Source organism: Lolium perenne, chromosome 4, assembly GCF_019359855.2.
Source record: "Lolium perenne isolate Kyuss_39 chromosome 4, Kyuss_2.0, whole genome shotgun sequence".
NCBI classification, from domain to species: Eukaryota; Viridiplantae; Streptophyta; class Magnoliopsida; order Poales; family Poaceae; genus Lolium; species Lolium perenne.
In genome coordinates, this window is record NC_067247.2 from 12,648,700 (window position 1) to 12,668,697 (window position 19,998).

At 44.0% G+C, this 19,998-nt stretch overlaps 3 protein-coding genes and 1 long non-coding RNA gene across 4 annotated transcripts; 2 read left to right on the top strand and 2 right to left on the bottom strand.

The window, feature by feature from the left end:
* Positions 1 to 486: 486 nt before the first annotated feature.
* LOC127291789 (conserved oligomeric Golgi complex subunit 2) lies at positions 487 to 6,275 on the top strand. The gene is made up of 12 exons (XM_051321112.2): positions 487 to 982; positions 1,550 to 1,747; positions 2,027 to 2,363; positions 2,475 to 2,636; positions 3,021 to 3,120; positions 3,204 to 3,413; positions 3,513 to 3,627; positions 4,145 to 4,351; positions 4,537 to 4,638; positions 5,195 to 5,317; positions 5,398 to 5,532; positions 5,905 to 6,275. The coding sequence occupies exons 1-12, from the start codon at positions 506 to 508 to the stop codon at positions 6,016 to 6,018; spliced, it is 2,280 nt and encodes a 759-aa protein (XP_051177072.1). The 5' UTR covers positions 487 to 505; the 3' UTR covers positions 6,019 to 6,275.
* Positions 6,276 to 6,563: 288 nt separating this feature from the next.
* LOC127291790 (RPM1-interacting protein 4) lies at positions 6,564 to 9,226 on the bottom strand. Its single transcript, XM_051321114.2, has 5 exons — positions 9,051 to 9,226; positions 8,814 to 8,900; positions 7,569 to 8,009; positions 7,203 to 7,385; positions 6,564 to 6,768 (listed from the first exon to the last, which is right to left on the bottom strand). The coding sequence occupies exons 1-5, from the start codon at positions 9,051 to 9,053 to the stop codon at positions 6,736 to 6,738; spliced, it is 747 nt and encodes a 248-aa protein (XP_051177074.1). The 5' UTR covers positions 9,054 to 9,226; the 3' UTR covers positions 6,564 to 6,735.
* Positions 9,227 to 9,778: 552 nt separating this feature from the next.
* LOC127346565 (probable histidine kinase 2) lies at positions 9,779 to 13,421 on the bottom strand. Its single transcript, XM_051372852.1, has 5 exons — positions 13,085 to 13,421; positions 12,000 to 12,577; positions 10,485 to 11,291; positions 10,140 to 10,433; positions 9,779 to 10,047 (listed from the first exon to the last, which is right to left on the bottom strand). The coding sequence occupies exons 1-5, from the start codon at positions 13,419 to 13,421 to the stop codon at positions 9,841 to 9,843; spliced, it is 2,223 nt and encodes a 740-aa protein (XP_051228812.1). The 3' UTR covers positions 9,779 to 9,840.
* Positions 13,422 to 17,141: 3,720 nt separating this feature from the next.
* LOC127348166 (uncharacterized) lies at positions 17,142 to 18,584 on the top strand. Its single transcript, XR_011744285.1, has 3 exons — positions 17,142 to 17,396; positions 17,485 to 17,856; positions 18,056 to 18,584. It is a non-coding gene; the product is annotated as an uncharacterized lncRNA (long non-coding RNA).
* The last annotated feature ends 1,414 nt before the right edge of the window (positions 18,585 to 19,998 follow it).

Sequence of the window (19,998 nt, forward strand, 5' to 3'; positions counted from 1 at the left end):
TAGTTTCCAGATTGTCAGTTTCCAAAAGAAACAAACAGGGCGGGCATGCGTACCTGGTCTTGTTGATCAAGGCCTGCAGTGCGTCAGATTTTTTTCCTGACATGTTCGCTTCAGAATTTGACAGCGCAACAGCAACCGAAGACTTCTTTTCCTAGTGGAGAAACAGCAACAGATTTTTCAACAAATGAAACAGTAGCAGATGATTTTTTTTGAGAGAGAAACGACAGCAATGTTTTTTTGAGTGGTGACAACAGCAACAGATGTGAGAGTGACTTTTCCGAACTTAACGAGGCCCACTACGTCAGAGCTTTTAAGTCCAGTATCCCAGGCCCACAAGCTGGACCCATTTCCAGCCTGCTGAGATGCAGATACAATCCGGCCTTAGCAAATTCCAGCCCATTTGGAAAGCCCAGCTCACTCCAGTCATCGTCGTCGACTCGCTGCTGGTAGACTGCTAGTGCTATAGATCTCCGTCAGATCCACCCAAAGCCTCAACGTCCACGCCATGGCGGATCTCGCCGTCATGCCGCGCCCCACCGCGCCGGCGCCACCACCTCCGCCGACGGACCTCTTCGGGGAGCCCATCGAGGCGCACCCGCCGTGGTTCCACCCGGACGCCTTCCTGCGCGCGGGCTTCGACCCGGACGCCTACGTCGCGGAGCTGCGCGCCTACGTGCCGCTCGAGAGCCTGGCCGCCGAGCTGCGCGCCCACCTGGCCGCGCTCCGCGCCGAGCTCGTCGGCCTCATCAACCGCGACTACGCCGACTTCGTCGGCCTCAGCGCGCGCCTCAAGGGCGTCGACGCCGCCGCCGCGCGCATGCGCGCCCCGCTCGCTGACCTCAGGGACAAGGTCGCCGCCTTCCGCGCGGCCGCCGCCGCGGCCCTCGCCGCGCTCCGCGCCGGGCTCGAGCAGCGCGCCGCGGCTTCCAACGCGCGCGAACTGCTCGAGCTGCTGCTCGACACCTCGCACGTCGTCTCCAAGGTCTCATCCCCAGGCTGCGCCTCCTCCTCCCCCTCCTTAAACACAATGTAGCTAGTTCGTCAGTAACAGTTAACGCTGCCATTTCTCGACTAGAATTATATATATCCCCGTGTTCAGATGATCCACCTCATTCCTCTTGAAACGCCAATGTAGCTACCTAATTCCTCGTTAACTGTTAACACTGGTGGATCTGACTGCAAAACAAGACATATTCCATTTTAAGTTACATATTCCATTTTAAGTTATCCCTGCATACAGATGGTCAATCTCATCCCTGATCAAAATTTCAGCATCTAGTATAAATGATCATGCCATTCATACTTATCAAAATTCGCAACATACCATAATGCTAGTAGTACAATTGATCACATGCCATTGCATAATCATCGAAATTTGCATCATATCACAATGCTGACATGTTTTTCCTAGCCTTGTCAACCGTTGACCATCTAGAATTATCATGTCAAGGTTGCCACTGAAGCAAGTCTGATATGTCTATAGGTAGTGCTTTAGTCCATGTCGCGTTGTTTCCGAAATCTAAAGGTTTGTTTTCCTTTGTTTATTCAGGTGGAGAAACTTATCAAGGAATTGCCAACAGCACCATCTGATTCATCAAGTGCTGAGGTTGGTTCAGCTGATAAGAGCTACACTGGCAATGACACTACAGTGGAGTCAGGGACTGATGTCAGAGAAACACAAAGCATCCTTTTAGAAAGAATCGCCAGCGAGATGAACCGGCTCAAATTCTACATCAGCCATGCACAGGTTTGTGCCAACAGAGGCCGCTGGTCCGCATGCACTTCTCATTTCGAATGTATAAATAGTTTTCTATGTTGTATTTGCGCTATTGAACCGAACCATTAGAAAAAATGCAGTGCAAAATGACTACAGCTAGTTCGCGTGATACTCTGGTATTTCTGTGCCACCATAGCACCAACCTGATTTTGTAGTGGTAGCACTCATTTTATTTCCAACTGGATACGCCGTATACATTTTAATGCAACATATATATGATTCTTATTCTGTTACATTATGGCAGTACAGAACCTTCCTTTTATTGAGAACATGGAGAAGAGGGTCCAAGGCGCTACAAAACTACTTGATGGTAGCTTGGAGCGTTGCTTTGTGGTCGGTCTAGAACACCGGGATGCGAAAGTAATATACAACTGCTTGCGCGCTTATGCCGCGATTGACAACACATCTTCAGCTGAAGAGCTTTTCCGCACAACAGTGGTGTCTCCACTGATTCAGAAAATTGTCCCTCAAAACTATGCAAAAGCTGTTTCTGGGGTATCTTCTGATGACTTGGAGGATGACTATCTGCGGATAATGCAATGTGTAGAAAAAGATTGCAAATTCATTTTGGAAATATCTTCATCAGGTAATTATAAGTTCTATTGAATTATTTATTGTTACTTAGCATTTGAAACCTAAAGACTGCATATGGGCTTTAGATTGATGTAGATCGTATTAACTCCTCTTTCATTTGCAGCAAACTCTGGACTCCATATTTTTGATTTTCTGGCCAATTCAATACTCAAAGAAGTCCATTCTGCAATCATGAAGGGAAAACCTGGGGCCTGTTCTCCTGGAAAACCTAAAGAGTTCCTTAAAAACTACAAAGCGAGCTTAAGGTTTCTTGATTTTCTTGAAGGTATTCTTAATTATGCCATGAAGTGGTTTGTTTTCTAACATTTGTTTTTTAAGTCTACTACAATACTATGGTTTCTTGCAAAGCATGCCTGTGCATATGTATGTGTCTGATACTACGGCGTAAGAACCATCACATTGGTCTAAGATAATGAGATTACGTTGGGTCGTTCCTCAGCTTAGGATGTGATGTCTGTAGCACCTTGATATGTAACCAGGTGCGGCATTCAGCTGCAGATGTTGTGGCATTGAAGTTCAGTGCGCTGTATCCTTATTCCATGTCATGTTACAGAGAGTTGCCGAGCTCAACATATATGTATTTGTAAATTCTAAGGGTTGATGCTTTCGATTTTTCGAAGTCATGGTTGACATTTTTTTTCTTCTGTAGGCTACTGTCGTTCCAAGTCTGCTGTAACAAAGTTTCGCTCTGAGCCTGCTTACACAGAATTCATGCGACTGTGGCACGTTAATGTCTATTTTTCTCTGAGGTAAGCATACATGTCTCTGTGAATTTTAGTCACACTTCACAACTAGGTTTCTAACTTCGTTATTACTCATTCAACTACACAAGATTCCAGGAAATTGCTGGTGGTCTTGATTCTGCTCTTACAGCCACAATTAGCCCTGTTGGAATTAACGAGAATCAAATGAAGCAGAAGACATTGTTGTTGAAGCAAAGTATTAAGCTCTTAGAAAGTTTGCACTCCTGCTGGAGTGATGAGGTTGTTGTTTTCTCTCACTCGGATAAATTCCTACGTTTGTCGCTGCAGCTTATTTCAAGGTATAAACTATCACAAAGGATATTTATTTTCCTTACTTTTTCATGAGTTAACATCTGGAGGCTGACCTTTTGTTTTCCTCCATGTCCCTGTACAATAAGGTATACAATATGGCTTTCTTCTGGCCTGGCTGCACGTAAAGCTTCTGATGGGAGCTCAAGTTCTCCTGCAGATTCTGAGTGGGCACTCTCTGTACCTGTCGAGGATTTTATATATGTATGTCGCACCTATAGAACTCTTTGATCCCTTACCATGTCCTTTCAGTGATCAAGACTTAGTACTTTTCAGCTCTTCTGCGAATATGATTCTTCTGAAGTTGTGGATTTATTAAATAAGTTGACAATAAAGTTGTTGGTTGACTCCATGCTAAAGATTAATGTTCAGCAGTCAGTGCGCTGAGTAGTTGACCACTCTTACTTTAGCTTAACCAGCATCATATGTTTGTGGGGTTAGTTCAGGAAATAATCTGCAGTTGGTTGCACATCATGTTGACAAGTTTGAGGCAATAAAAGGGAGTGGCTGTAATGTATTTTTGCATGTGAACAGGAAATAACTGTTCCATTTTAAGATAGCACTCTATCCGTGCAGCTTCTCTGCTGTTCTGCCCCCTACTCCCACAGTCCTTGTTACATTCTGAATATGCTTTCAAACAATGTTGAGCAGAGTACGTAGCAGTTTATATATTTGACATAATTTTTCTTTTGATTAAAATGCTGAATTCATTTGTGCACAGGTAATGCATGATGTAAATGGTGTAATTGGCGAGCTTTCGGAATCAGGCAACTTTGTGGAACATGTAAATCAATTGCTAGCATCATGCCCCATTGAAGTACTTACCCTTGTGAAACAAAGTATATTGCAAGCTGTTGAACCTTTAAAGGAGTTATTGCCTGGCATAATGGATGTCATGATTGGGGTCATAGTTAAAAGGTCTAATGAGGTGAGTGAACCACTGCCAACAGAAGGGCAACACTATCATCATACATATCTTTTGTTTTCACATGAAATATTGCTTTATATAGAAGCTAATGTTGCATTTGTAAATAATTTTATTCAGTGCATCAGTAAAAGTATGTTCTTTTTGTTCTCTGATTGCAACTATTATTATTTTTTGATTCATTGTAGGATCTGAAACACCTCAAGGGAATTACAGCCACATATAGAATGACCAATAAACTTCCTGTGAGGCATTCTCCGTATGTATCTGGGATTTTGCATCCACTCAAGGTGAATGGACTTCATATTTGGTTTCTGCTTTTCCACTTCTGTTTATCTACATTTTAGCATCAAAGGATAGTTGAAGTCTGTAAGGTTGCATGATACCTAGTTTACAAAAAGTACTTATTCAACTCCATGGAAATTATGTTCCTGCCTCTGAAAGCCTGCTTTTAACCTGTGGAAAGTGAAATTCCTGTGTAGTAGTAAATGACAAACAAAGCTGGCTGAGAGTATTGTTCTTTAGATGCCCTCAAGTTTTGTTTAAGTTGTTTATAGTTAACATTTTTTAAGCTTCAGAGTGGATAACTGAAATGTATGTATGTGATGATATGAATTATGTGTTCAACTAATCGCATTTTAGCTTAAGATTTGGAGTTTATTGCATTTGTCTGAGCAATAGGTCATATTGCATTACTAGCTAGCTTTACGGTCTGCATTTGAGTTATGGTATGCCTATTTTATGTGCTGAAATTTATCAGTAGTGTCTCTCTAACTTCGATAACAGGTTCATATGCTGTTTCCATTTTATGCTATTTTATTATAAGCTTTTCTTTTGTGTTCTTAGGTGTTTCTTGAAGGAGAGCGTGTGCACTATTTATCAGAAGATGATAAAACTAAATTGCGATGTGGATCTACAGACAAGATCACCGCGATTTATTATGACATGGTATCTGAAGTAGTCAATGTGGTAAGTACGAATTGCCTACCTGCCTATAAAATTCCAGTTCTACCTATGAGTTACTCAGATTAATTCTTTTCACTATTAAGGCAAGGAAAACTGAATCTTCGTTGCAAAGACTGCGCCAAGGTGCACAAAGACGAGTAGGAGCTAGTACCGATTCCTCAGACAACATCATATCTGACACCGACAAGATCTGCATGCAGCTATTTCTTGATATCCAGGTTCGCCAACTATCTTTCACCCTCGTGCTCATAAAGGATATAAACTGTATGCATTGTTTCATTATTTGTAATAAGTTGTATTTGCAAATTCATCTTTCATTGATTTATCCAGCATTCTCCCTTTTGTTTCTTCCAATGCACAATCTTGTATCCTTTACCAGCTTTTTCTAACCTGGTTTCCCATTTTCGGTATCCGACACTAAATATTTGCAGTCTCTCACCATACACATATAAATGCCAGTATGTAGGATAATAGAGAAGGTAGCTGGCACAGTCTCAAGCCAGCTTATGCGATTAAACAAGGTATCGGAGTTATATAATGGTTGAACTGCACTGCCGCTGACATGTTCTTTCACATGCTTTGTTTTGCAGGAATACGCCCGGAATCTTCGCTCGCTAGGAATAGATGCAAGAGGAATTGAATCCTACAAAGCTTTATGGCAGTGCGTTGCCCCTAAAGACAAACAAGACACCATCCAGTTTTGATGTGAAGACAATTGTCAGTACATAGAGATCTATAGGTCCTTCAAATTGCGTAGATATGTCTGGTGTTGTTTACTAGGTCGGAAGTATGTACGATTTATACAAAGAGCACTGGATTTTGATCGCTGTCATTATTTGACTTACTAGACTGTCAGAACCATATGTTACAAGGATACAATCGCTGTCATTATTTGACTTGCTGGATTTTGTGAATGTGTATCATCACCTTTTTCACACTGAATAACATTATTCTAACCTCACTGAAAGTCCAGGACTGGAATACCAACTGCCTACCCGTCAATTCTATCATTTTCAGAAACTTAATGGCTGAACTGATTACAAATGCTCAAGATGCCCATCACAGCCTCGTGAATTCATATCTTGAGAAGTTTGGTCATGGCTTTGGCTTTTACTACCTCCGTTCCAAACAAGACTTGTTACAGCTTTGTCTATAAGGAGGGAGTAGTAATTATGGGATGTGACAAGTTTTATAACTCCTTATTTGCCAACTTGTCGCCCTTCAGTATAGCAATGAGAATGCAGAGCAATTCAGGCAATCACTCACAAATTACAAACGCTCAAAATGCTGATCACAGCCTTCCAAATCTGTGTTCAGATACATGTTTCACGACTGAATAACATCTCAACAGGAAAACGGACTGAGGCTACTCATTTGACAAAGATACAATAGCAACAAGTATATTTCAGACAGGGCCGGTGTTACTTCTTGAACCAACTGAAGCATGAGCAGCCCTGAAAAAGAAGCATGTACATACCATCAATTGATCACATTTTATACGATCAAACTCGACAGAGCTACATAACACATCTCATTTAGAACACAGAAGATTGCTGGGTTTGAATACTTAATATTTGGAGACGATGCTCATCAACTGGCATTTGCACCGCTGGAAGCCTGGAAGTAACTACCAACTAACACTCAGCTAAATTTTAGTCATTGCGAAACTAAGCATGGGCATGGAGCGATGATCTCTAAAACCAGTGGAGATGACACAAGCAGTTGTGCTAGATACTAAGTTCACTATCTTGATTCTCAACGGCCAATGCTGCTGATATACGAGGCAAAAACTAGTTCCACAAGCAAAACAGAGAATCTTTACTCCACAAGTAGGACAATATTTTTGGTAAAAACAGAGAATCAATACTGAAAATTGAAGTGGACTCACCGAAGATTCATATCGGCCCCCTTGATTGTAGCGGTTGGTATACGCATGGCTGGTGCTGACATTATCTGTGCCCGACTGCTTCTCCTCCCTCACCTTCTCAAATATGTCAGTGAAACCTTCACCTGTTGAAGGGTCTTTCTCATCCCAGTCTCCAAACTTCGGCACAGCTGATCCTCTCTCAGGCTGCACACACAAAAATCACACTAGGATAGTTCAGAAACTACACGAAACTAGAAATACTTATAATGCCTGTACAATCTGCTTCATATTTTGCTGTTCATTGTCAGCGTGTCAAAGCAATGTTATTAATCAACTAAGGCAGACATCTTTATCGAAAAACTAAGGCAGACATAAGCTAGGACTTACCGTTTCATCACCACGCCCACTTGGTCTCATCTTAGACCGTCCAGGTGTGGTGGGAGCATTCCCACGGTTTCCTTCCGCCGAACCCCTGCGATCTCCAGAAGGGGATGCACCACCACCTTTGTTTGCAAGCCTTGCAGCATGACGATGATGCATGGGTGACCTTTCATTGCTCGCTTTTCGAGCTGTTGCGTCGTGCCGTCGAAGATCATCTTCACGGGTGGCACGTGTTTCATCCTTGCTCCGTAACCCCGGCTCCGTTCCAGCCCTCAAGGGAGAGGCCTTAACTGACGGCGGGTCATTTGAGGGTGCTTCTGTGGCTTCCTTAGGATCGTTTGGATTAACAGACCTCCCTGGAGATTTCCCCTTGCGAGCATTTTCGAAGTACTGCGTGTAGGCTTGCCCTTCGTCCTCCCAACTTCCGAATTTCGGAACTCCCTGATGCTGGTGCAGTTGAACAAGGTAGCATCTTATTAGTAAAATGTGATAGGCAGTTTTGGAAGCAAACACAATTGAACTTAAGAAACTGTGTTAAAAAAAACTTAAGAAACACAATTGGTCAAAGGGATAAAATAATAACTGAATCTACAAGATCTTGCCACTTGAGCATGTTTGCTTAGATACAACACAGGAATAAGGTGTAGAGTTATCCCCTTTGATTAATCATCACCAACTTAAGCATTGTTGTTTAATCTATTCTGCAATGCATATTGTTTACTGCAATCTTACCATGTCAAGTGCAGTTTTGTTCAACCAATCATATTCTCACCAGATCAAGTAGTAGCACTGTGTAAAACAACATATACGAATCACAAACTTGCCGTCCACTATAATTGTAACACTGGACACACACCAAAATCACATCCTAGGATGCACAAAGACTGGATCTTGGCAACCCTGTTGGTTTCAGATTGTCACATTTATTCCAGGGAGATAGCCCCAAATGAGGCAACGTACAAGAAATTGCTTCCATGGAGACGCAATCTGCCTCCCCACTAGCCAGCAAGGAGAACATGACCACTTGGTTACCTATCAATGGAAAGGGGAAGAAAAGAAATGGCAAGGCCAGGAGCATTTCTGCCAATCGCAGAGGATTCCAAGGAATCCCACATGGCACGGCAGGAGGGAACAGCGCCCAAGAAGAATCTACACTCCTCCCGCCAGAGCAGTCAACAATCGATCCAAACAAAGAAACCTCGGAGACAGCAGCAGCGTGCTGGCCAGTCAACCAATGGAGCAAGAACTTACGGCCATTTCCGTCAGAGAAGAGGACGGCGACGGCGGCGGTTCCTTCGCCTTCAGGCCTGAGTGCGCCGCGCCTTCCCCGTTGCCGGCCTGGACAGATTCGGAGCAAGAACCGCAGCGTTCAACAAGATGAGAAAGAAATCGAGACGGCCAATAGGAGAGCAACAGAAGGAGGAGGACCAGACTAGCAGGCTAGGGGAGGAAGAAAAAGTAGCAGGAAAGAAGAAGAGTATGTTTGACCATTGTGGCCTCGGGTTCTTGCTGCTGCTTCCTGTCGCTTGCCTCCCCTGCCCACCTTCCCCGCTGCTGCTGCTGCTGCTGCTTGCCGCGCGCCGCTGCCGAAGCTGGATGCGGGGTTTGGTTGGTGATGCGGTAGAGTAAAGAGAGAGCTTGTGGTGCTGGCTGGTAGTGGTGACTCCCTCCTCCACGGCGTCTAGACCGGTGCCTACCTATATCGCCTTAACTCTTGTCTATCAGTCTACATCAGTCAATCATGGTGTCCGTTGTTAACTTAGCTAGTGAAGCTATTACCGTGGCACACTGGAGTGCTACTAGTAAACCGTGGTTTTTGATTTTGAAAATTTCTACCGGAGGTATTGATCTTGAAGCTTCCTGCCTCAAAATTTGACTTCAATTATTTGAAAGCATCCAGCAAATTCTGAAAAATGTTAGGAATCTTATCCATGCTCTACTGTTCAAGTTTGAGCAAAATTTTAGTAGAAAATCATGAGAGAGTGTAGACATCACATCACTGCCGGAAAAAATATGGCTACCGAGTTCCCCACTATTTATCGACAATAATACTATGTGGAACTCGACAAATATTAACTTTGCCAAGTAATTACTAGAAAACGCTCGGCAAAGATACACAACGCATCACAGGGAGACGGGAAAGCGCGTGGCAAAGAATAAAACACGACAAATCCTGAAAAATACACACCCCAAGGTTAGAGAAAACACACGGCGAAAATTAATTCACGACACACGCCTCGATGCCACCAGAGAAACGAACATCATCATTCATTATTTGTCAGTTATCTTCCTTCCACACCTGATGAACAACCTCCACAACTTTTTCCTTTTGTATTGGTTTAGTTAGGTGGAGATCCATCCCTGCTTGGATGGCCTTCTCCTCCTCCGAGTGCGCGGTCAGCGCGATGATCGGGGTGTGGATCCCGTAACGGCTTTCTTCGTCGCGGATGCGCATTGTCGCTTCGTAGCCATCCATCACCGGCATCTGGAAACAAAGAAGATCGAGTAGTGTCAAAACCGTCATCAAAAACAAAATATTGAATTGACTTGCTTGGCATCGACAAATGAAAAATGTACCTGGCAATCCATGAATATCACATCGTAGGGCAAGGCCAACTGTCCCTCTGAAGCAGCACAACCACTTGCAATCTCAAGAGCATTGATGAACATTACCACAGCCTCAGATCCATCCGCCGCTACCACAACAGTTGCACCCATAGTGCTCAGTATTTTCTTTTCGATAAACCGCAACACCCTCATGTCTTCCACTAGCAGGACACGCTTCCCTTCCAGAGGTTTGTCATCTTCAAGCTTCAGCGGCTCCTGGGGCACTGCCGCCGCAAATGTGGTTTCAGACGACGCGGCAGTGGCCTCCAGCGGCTTGTCTTCTCCAAGCCTGGGCGGCTCCTGCGGCACTGCTGCCGCATATGTGATTTCGGACGACGGGGTAGTGGGTTGATCAGCCGGCGGTGGCTCATTGATGGTGATCCCAACCTGATGTGAATGTTGTTGCGAAAACGGAGAGGCCTGGAGCTCTCTCATGACCTGGAGGAGTTTGCGTAGCCGGGAGCCGTGGATCGGCTTGCGCAGGTCCATGTCACAGATCACCGCCTCCTTGAACCTTATCAAATCCTCGGAGGAGGTCTTGAGGTCAGTAATGCACGCCACCCTGCATGGAACTTGGTGCTTGATCCTCGCGACGCTCGGCGCCTCCTGGAGGATCTCGTTGAGCCTCCCACCGGAGACGTCAACGATGACGAGTAGTCCAAACGGACGGAGGTGCCCTGCGTGGTTGCCGCTGCTGTTCCGCAGGACCTGGGTGACCATCTCTTTGGGGCTGAAGCACCGGTCAGCTACACCGTCCAAGTAATCATTGCCGCCCTGCGACGAAGAGATCGGCGCTGGCCTGGATGGCGAGGCACCCACAGCGGCGCGTGCCTTCTCCATTGTTGGGGCGAGGAGCTCGGCGCGCGGGACAGGCCATACCTTCATCCCGATGTTCTCCATCCATGTCTGGAGGATCCGTCGGGTCTCGTCCCCGTGGACTAGGATGACGCACTGCCCACCCTTGAAGCAGCCAGGCTCCCTGAATAGGGACGGCGCTATCCTCCCTTGCTCGATGTCCTCTTCAGCGTCGCTGATCCTGAGGAAGACGTTGAACCCGAAGCATGTTCCCGCTTCTCCTGGCTCTTTGTCCTTGATGCTTATCTCGCCACCCATCAGACGAACCTTATCAAACCAAGAACAACAAATAAGTAACAATATTTTAAGAATACAAAGTAAAAAAAACATTACAGCCCGCAAAGTTATACATAGTCTGCAAACCATAAATTACACTAATACACAATACATTGTGCAGTTATGTTATTAACAAAAGCAACATAAGTGTTGTCTTGAGTTTTTAAACCTAGTGAAAAATAGCTTTTGGATCAATATGTATCTATCCTAATTCACAAAGCAAAAAATACACCGTTATTTTTATTAAAGTTACAAAACAACAAAGAGTATACATTTTACTAGTCTATAATTTATGCATCCGGTCATACAACTGTTTGACTGGATCACATTAAAAAGCAAAGGATTTGTAGGACTCTAAAATGCAATATTGCAATTTCATGACCATTTGAATCCTATGGAATTTATATTTATTTGATTGTATCACCCAAAAAACAAAGGATATTCTAAAGAAATCCAAGGATTATTTCCAAAAGGGTTCAGTGGATATAAATTCTCTCATCAATATAGTGCTAATGAATCCTTATAAAAAATTTATATTATTACGTCCTACGTATCAAACAATCAACATAGAAATTTTTCTATGAATTACAGTCCTCCAAACTTCCTATGAAAATCCTATTAATATAATAGGGCCCTAAAATCATTGTTGTAATTGTGGTGGTTTAACATGAATAAATATTAAGGACAGAAGTCACTTACAAAAGATTGGACTATCCCAAGCCCAAGGCCGGTGCCACCATGCCCTTCCTTCACCTGGACATAGTTCTCAAACACCGATTGCCTTTTTTCTTTTGGTATACCAATACCTGTATCAACCACCTCGAAGTAAAACTCAAGGTAGTTGGGATCGTTTTGGACTGAACGGCGAGAATTCTGCTCGGCACCGTCTTCCCTTGTTCCGAGAAGCCACCGATAGAACACGCTCGCACGCCAGTGGGGAGTGAACCTAGATGGGGTGCTGATCATGGAAGTCCTTGCAATAGGGTGGTTGGCCCACGCGCGGAGCACGATGTGGCCGTCATGCGTGAACTTGATGGCATTACCAAGAAGGTTATCGAGGACCTGTTTGAACCGCTTGCAGTCACCAATGACGGCATCACATCGAAGAACAGAGAAGTCGCATGGGTCCCAAACCACCTCGACGCCTCTAGACATACCAACGACGTTTGCCATGTCCATGGATTCTTCAAGGACGTCGGCCATGCTAAACTGCACCTCCTCCAATTGCATCTTCCCGGACTCCACCTTGCTTATGTCTAGTATCGTGTTAAGTATATCTGCAACACACATGTTACATATATGGATGATGAATTAACATATGCTCAACAAAGAAACTTGTTGCACATGGTACGCACATAACCAAAATGGAGCTTCAATGTGCTCGTACATCCGAAAACATATACAACTAAGATGAATCATACATTTGATAAAATATTAGCCTAGCTCTTTAATGGACAAAGACTAAATACATGGTGTGGCTAACATGAATTCAACCATCTATGTGGACTACTCAAAACATTATATATATTCTTTCTTGGGAACTAAATGAATGTTAACTCGTCAAAAAACAAAACTGCACATTGTAGAATCTGTGGACTACATTTTTTTTACTGGAAAAAGCTACAACTGAACTCTGCAAAAAATTGTGAACTCATTATTTGTGCAACCTCACTTTATATGACGTGCAAATCTATAGTGATGTGATCACATCTTCAAAAAAAAAAGTGACAAGTATACATGGCATGCATGGTACGTAGGGAGATATATGGATGTATGAAACTAACCAAAGAGCTTCTTGGTGCCAATCTCCATCTGGTCGAGGTAGTAGGTGAGGTTGGGGTTTGCTCGCGCCTCTGTCCGTGAGACATTGATGAGCCCGGCTACGGTGGCGAGCGAGGAGCGGATGTCGTGGCTGGCGGACGCGAATGCGTTGCTCTTATTCATGCTCTTGCGCTCTGCCTGCTGGAGCGCTTCCTTCTGCCTCAAGAGGTCACCTTGAAGCGCCGCCTCCCGCGACGCCGCCCGCCACAACGCCCGCGCCATGAAGAAGCACGGCACAGCCGCCATGGCCGCGAGCAAGCATACGACAGAGACCACAGCCACCCCTATCTCGCGAAACATAGCCTGCCTTTGCTACACCAGCCGGAGTCCCTGAAAAAGAAGAAGGAGATGATTATCTCTGTAGATGTGAGTACTACGCTGTTGCGCCGGTGGAGATTCAATCTTTGGATCCGTGTATTTGAACACCTCATCATTTTGTGTTGAATAGTAAATAAATGGATTTCAATATAACGACTACATTCCTAAAAAAATCTATCATATATCCTCCTACAGAATAGTATTTAAAATTATGTAATCATGCCAATAATTTTAGATGCAAGAGACCATACACTTTACTAGACACTTAAGAAAATGGAAATAGAAGTTATTCGAAGAGTTTCAGTCTCAGCATCTTGGGCTCCAACTCTGTACGAAGTACATTCCGCTTATACATGCGAGACATCTTCTGTAAGAAAAATAGTTTGAGCAATGAGCATACATTCCGCTTATTCTACATCCACAGTCCACTCTCCTTTCTGTCTCGACGATCGCCATGTGAGCGTTACATCTCCACTCACCTCGCCCAAATCAACTGAGTGCTCCTGGCCAGCTCCCATCAGACGTCGCCATTTCGATCCGCCCGGCGGCGCGACCTTACTCTCTGCTACGCCCCTCGCCATCGATTCTGATTCCTGGAGCTGCAGGAGCATGCACACACCGCCGTGGATCTCCCACTCTGCGCCGCCATGTTCGGCAACCACGTGGGTCATGGCCGCTTGCTCCTCGCTAGCTGACCAAGCCAGGTTCTTGGCGACCCCTTGAAGAGGAGCACCTCCTCGTGCCCCTCGCCGACCCCCAGCCAGCCTCATGAGAGCTGAGCGTGGATGGCCTTTATAGTTGACAACATAGCGGCGACACTTGATCTGCTGAATGTGTTACGGTCCAGGATGTGTAGAATGTGTTAATAGCTGAAACTCTCAACTTCTGTCACGATGAAGTGAACCTTTGCCAAGTTCCTAAGCCTGAATATTTTTTTAGCACACTGTTTTTTATTTTAATACAGTTGTGTGTAACTCGTGGTATTCTACTTAGCAGGAAGATGCAACATCAATGTCTCAATAGACATTGCAGTTGACACCTTTGGTTGAGAGCTGTATTTTGGTGCCAAGTGAGGTGATGTGGTGCTAAAATTCCTAACTCTCATGACAAAGACATATCCTCTAAAATTCTTGGAGCTGTCGATGTAGTCGTGTATTTAGGAATTTTTTGGAGTTGTCGTATAAGTCCCTTACAAATTAAGACACTGTCCGTAGGTTTCTCCAGAAAATATCTAATTTCTTCAGAACACAATTCTTAGATGAGCTCGTGTACTTGGCAAATTAATGACAGATGTTTTTAATCACCTATCAGTTTCTTACAGCTATCGATGCGTATGTTTATTCCAGTTATAGGAGCTCGGCTACATTGCCGAGAAAATGGCATGACTGATGTTTGCTTCTCTCATGACAGCTCCATGAATGACTGTCGATGTCGTTGTCATGTCTTTGGGAAATTCTTGGATTTATGGTATGCGAAGAAATTCTTAGAGCTATGGTACAAGAAGAATTTCGTGTCGCTGTCGTGTCTTTCTTCTAATCGGTTCAGTTCTTTCGGAATTCTTGGAGCTATGGTATGAGAAGCCCTTTCTAACCCTCTGCTAGATACTGAGCTAGTATAGACTTGGACGTTGGAGACTACATACCTGAAATACCGGCGATAAACAATGACGACAAGGCTCCCAGACGATGACGATAACCAGCTGGTGCGACGGCGTGTATTTTCCTGCTTGGGTGCAAGCCTCATTCGTGGACGATGGCGATGACGACAACGAGCTGGTGTGGCGGCGCGTATAGTTTCCTGCTTGGATTAGATGGTTGAAGCAGCGATCCTAAACGATGATGATGATTGTGAGATTTATAGCGTTCCTAGACTTAATTGCCGTGAGCATTGCCAGCGCTTGAGATATAGGAGCACCAACTCGAAAATAGGAAAGGTATCTTCTCCTCCCATAGTCCCGGCCGTGAGCATGATTGATGATGATACCGTACAATAATTACCGACAACAACGATATTTCTTTCCTTTTACGTGGATGGAGAATGGAATTACCACAAGTCAGGCGAATATTTCTTTCCTTTTGAGCGAGAGGGAAAAGAGGTTGAGACATTGACTGTCCGTGATTTTCGAGCGTTAATTGATTGGAGACATTAACTGTTTGTGATTTTTGGAAGGAGAATTAGTATATGCGCGCTCAGATGTAGATTGGACGCTCCACATGTGTGCAAAGTGTAAAGTGCAAAGTGCAAAGTGCAGCATACCATCACCAAAGTATAGATGACAGATGAAAGTACGCTTCTGGGAAGATGTTTGGTTAGACAATGCTTCCTTGAGTGAGCAGTATCCTGCCTTGTATAGTATTGTTCGTCGCAAAGGTGATACCATTGCCACAGTAATGGCTACCTCACCCCCAAATGTGACGTTTAGAAGGGTTTTGCTTGGACAAAGGCTTGTTGCATGGAATGATTTAATTCAACGGTTGGGAGATATTCAATTATCAACTGAACCGGATGAATTTAGATGGAATCTTCATGTAGATGGCACTTTCTCAGTCAAATCCTTATACAATGCGATTCTCCATTCTGATATACCGGTTGATAATAACAAGAAAATCTGGAAGATGGAAATACCACTAAAAATAAAAAATTTCGGATGGTATCTTCGTCGCGGAGTTATTCTTACCAAAGATAATCTTGTCAAGCGGAATTGACATGGAAGTACTAGGTGTGTTTTTTGTCAACAAGATGAAACTATTAAAAACCTTTTTTTCCAATGCCATTTTGCGAGATCTATTTGGTCAGTCATCCAAGTTGCTTCTACCTTGTATCCCCCGACTAGTGTAGCCAATGTCTTTGGCAATTGGCTCCACGGTATCGATTCAAGGTTTAAGTTGCTTCTTAGGGTGGGGACGCTAGCAGTTATCTGGGCACTCTGGCTAAGTAGAAATGACAAGATTTTTAATGATAAAAATTGTTCTTTGTTGCAGGTCATCTACAGATGTACAGGTATTCTCCGTTTGTGGTTACCTCTTCAGCGGATGGAGAACCGAGACCTATTTACGGAGGTCTGTACACGGTTGGAGGATACGGCGAGGGATACTTTTTCCCTACATGGGTGGCAGCATAGTCTACGGATTGCAGCACCACCCACACCATAGGCGATTTATGATTCATCGTTCCGACATGTATTTCGCCTAGTTTTCCTTTTTTATATTTTTGGTTACAGACTCTTTGAACAGCTGTGTGCATCCTGGTTATGCAGAGGCTGGATGTAATTGCTTTCTCAAAAGTAATAAAGCATCCTTTATCGAAAAAGATGACAGATGGTAGTATAATTTTGCTAATGTGGCATGCTATTATATTTCTACTGTGGTAATATGATAGATGATAGATGATAGATGCTAATATAGATGATAGATGGTACTCCCTCTCTCACAGTTTATTAGGCGTGCGCGTACCTCTAGATCGCAAATTTGATCAAGTTAGCAACTTAGCATTAGTTATATGTTATAAAAATTATATCATTAGAAAGTTTAGATGTTCTATTTTCTAATGATATAGGTTAAATTGGCGGCCTAGAGATACAGAGAAGACTAGTAAACTAAGACGGAGAGAGTAGTATATTAAAGGTTTAACAACGTTAAGCACCATTGTGTTAATAAAGAAAGAAAAGAGTCAAGACAGAGTCGTCACTGAGAATGAGGAGGCACCGTCCCTCCGCCGCAAAAGCCTAGAGCTCCCCATCCTCCCACTCTTCACCCAGCGCTTGCACGATTCCCCTCCTTGCCAGCACCGTCCCTCGGCTGCAACCCCTCCGCGGGCAGAATTGAAGAAAAATCGAAGATCAATTCTTGCACGCTCTCCTGACCCTCCTCGTCTCCAGCGTGGCCACCGGCCTCAAGATTCAGAACAGGAGGCCAGGTGCTCTGGAGGACGCGCCCCCTCGAGGCCTCTCCATTATCGGTGAGCATACCTTTCATAGTACTGAGACACTTTCATAGTACTCAGGCACTTTCATAGTACTCAGGCATGTATGTTTTCTTTGCCACAGACACTTTCATAGTACTCAGGCATGTATGTTTTCTTTGCCACGTCAAGCATACTGGACTGGAGAAGCTTACACCTTCAGGCAAGCCTCTTTTATTTTTGGCAAACAGCAACAAATTGGTCAAAGTATAGCTAACACCAAGGTGTTGCAGATGAACCTCATGGTCACTTCTTCAACTCTGTGAATATGCAGAGAAAGCAATAACACACCTGTTGAATTTTACCTTTTAATTCCAACCACATCTGCCAAAAATATGTTTCCACTCAGTTTTGGATTGACAAGCGGCGTGGCAGCCTTGTTAAAGCAAAATTTGTGTGGAAGTTCATGATTAGGCTCGATTGAAGTGGATGCCCAGCCCAGAGGAGACCAGATTAGGTGCGTTCGGTACAGTTGACCAGAGATGTCCCTTGATTGAAAAATTGACACCTTGGTGCATTGAAATATAACTCCTTCAAATAAATTTAAGCAAGCATGCAGTTGGGTAATTCTATTGCTGCCTGATGTATCAGATCTTCATTCTGCAATTCTTCCTTTCTGTTCTTGTTTTAAGGGTGCTCTAACATTTCATTTGTAGGGATTGCAATTGGATCGTGAATCTAGTTCAAGCCACAACGTCCTGGAAATGATGCTGCTTGATGAAAGCGCACAGCCCACGAACCTGCCGTTATCACTTCTTGAAGACATCACAAACCGTTTCTGTCTTGATCAGCAAATCGGCAGCGGCGGTTTTGCGGTGGTTTACAAGGTACCGCACAACTCTAATCAGCTTCTCCAATCCTATTCACATTCGTTCTAAACAACATATCTCATGTGCGCCACACACACACCCGTTCTTGTTGATAGTGTATGGTTTTTATTGTAGGGTGTGGTCGGAAAAGGTATGGTCGCCGTGAAGAAGCTACTCAACACGTTTGATATTCATGAGAATAAATTCCACGAAGAGGTTAAATGTCTGATAAAGGTCAAGCACAAAAATATTGTACGCTTTTTTGGGTATTGTGCTAACACGCTAGGAAAAAAGGAAAACTACGAGGGGATGCTTGTCATGGCAGATCAACGGAACTGGTTGCTCTGTTTCGAGTATGTACACAATTGAACTCCGGTAGGCCAAAAACGTCTATTTCCATCTTTATTTACTCGTTTTAAGGTAAATTGGATGCACAGCTTGTCATATGTTTATGTCGCAATTTTTTTCGATAAAGACTAAAGAGTATATATTAATATCGCGGAGATACCAATTACATCCAGCCTCTGCAATAACATCATACCCTAAAGGCATAAAGGATGCACATAGCCAAAAAATAAGAGAATAATTACAAAAAAAAGAAAAGTCTCGCTACAGAGATCGAAAACTTAAAACAACAACACCGACACCACCAAGACAAAACAAAGACCAGCTTCTCCATAAGCGACGCCTTCAAGGAGAAAATAGTGCACAAACGATATCGTCGCCCGAGCACAGATCTTAGGTTTTCACCCTGAAATATAGAACTTTGAACTTCTCCTGTGCAGTCGGCCCCGCTTACAAGTCGCTGTTTGAAGTCACGAAGCTTCAAGCCAATTTCACCTCACCACCAAAATCCAACCACCATTGGTCTTTCACCGATCTCGGCTATCATGACCTTCTCTGCCAGCACCACAGAAAGAAAACAAAGCTCCATGATATTAACAGCCAACAAAGCTTTGAAATGCTCCGTCTGAACCCAAACGGTCAGATAAAAAACATGAGTGCGCACGACAGAAAATACCTAATCCAGGAATCTTCAGGCATTGATCACTCAATGAATTTCGCCGGCAGGGCATTCCGGAACACGACAATCCAACCAGTCCGGTGGGCAGGAGCATCCGACAGATCTACACTTGGTGCGAGAGGAACCCTAGGACAACCGCCTTTATTAGGTAGAACGACATGCCCCCTCACCTCGGCCCATCGGTCGACCTCATCGGCGGAAGAGGAGGCCGCCACCGACCATAGACCCGGCGACGAATCGTCCGTCGCACCCCCAAACCTGAAGAAGGCCACCACCGTGAGCCGCCGGGAATGAGAGGCGCAGAGGACCCACCGGCCACCACCAGGCACGACCATAAAAAACCTCTCCACCTCTCCCTTCCCGGCCAACATCTGTGTGTTTCAGTACGAAGAAGTGCACAGTTATGATGTGGGTATCACCACACAACTAAACCACTAGGAAATTCATATACTCCCCTCCATTCTAAAATGTAAGGCGTCTAAGGATTAGTCAAAACTCAACGTTTTCTAAGTTTGACCAAGTTTATACACAAAAATATGAATATTTACAGCACTAAATCAGTATCATTAGATTCACTATAATGTCTAATTTCTTAATATGCCTTTCCGATATTGTAGATGTAAATGTTTTTTTTTCTAAATATTTGGTCAAAGTTAGTAAAGCTTAAGTTTTAATCAATAGGGTAGTTAGATACCTCACATTTTGGGAAGGAGGGAGTACTCTCTATCCTATCAAAACTAGTACCCTCCATCCGTTAATAGATGTC

Excerpts from the sequence above, each read along its gene's own strand:
- LOC127346565 (XM_051372852.1), bottom strand. The coding sequence starts at position 13,421 with ATGTTTCGCGAGATAGGGGTGGCTGTGGTCTCTGTCGTATGCTTGCTC. Across the intron at positions 12,578-13,084 it reads TGGCACCAAGAAGCTCTTTG|ATATACTTAACACGATACTA; the intron begins GTTAGTTTCATA and ends TGTGTGTTGCAG. Across the intron at positions 10,434-10,484 it reads CGTCCGAAATCACATATGCG|GCCACTGCCGCGTCGTCTGA; the intron begins GCAGCAGTGCCG and ends AAGCCGCTGGAG.
- LOC127291789 (XM_051321112.2), top strand. The coding sequence starts at position 506 with ATGGCGGATCTCGCCGTCATGCCGCGCCCCACCGCGCCGGCGCCACCA. Across the intron at positions 2,637-3,020 it reads GTTTCTTGATTTTCTTGAAG|GCTACTGTCGTTCCAAGTCT; the intron begins GTATTCTTAATT and ends TTTCTTCTGTAG. Across the intron at positions 4,639-5,194 it reads GGATTTTGCATCCACTCAAG|GTGTTTCTTGAAGGAGAGCG; the intron begins GTGAATGGACTT and ends TTGTGTTCTTAG.
- LOC127291790 (XM_051321114.2), bottom strand. Across the intron at positions 7,386-7,568 it reads GTGGGCGTGGTGATGAAACG|CCTGAGAGAGGATCAGCTGT; the intron begins GTAAGTCCTAGC and ends TTGTGTGTGCAG. Across the intron at positions 6,769-7,202 it reads GGGGCCGATATGAATCTTCG|GGCTGCTCATGCTTCAGTTG; the intron begins GTGAGTCCACTT and ends CTTCTTTTTCAG.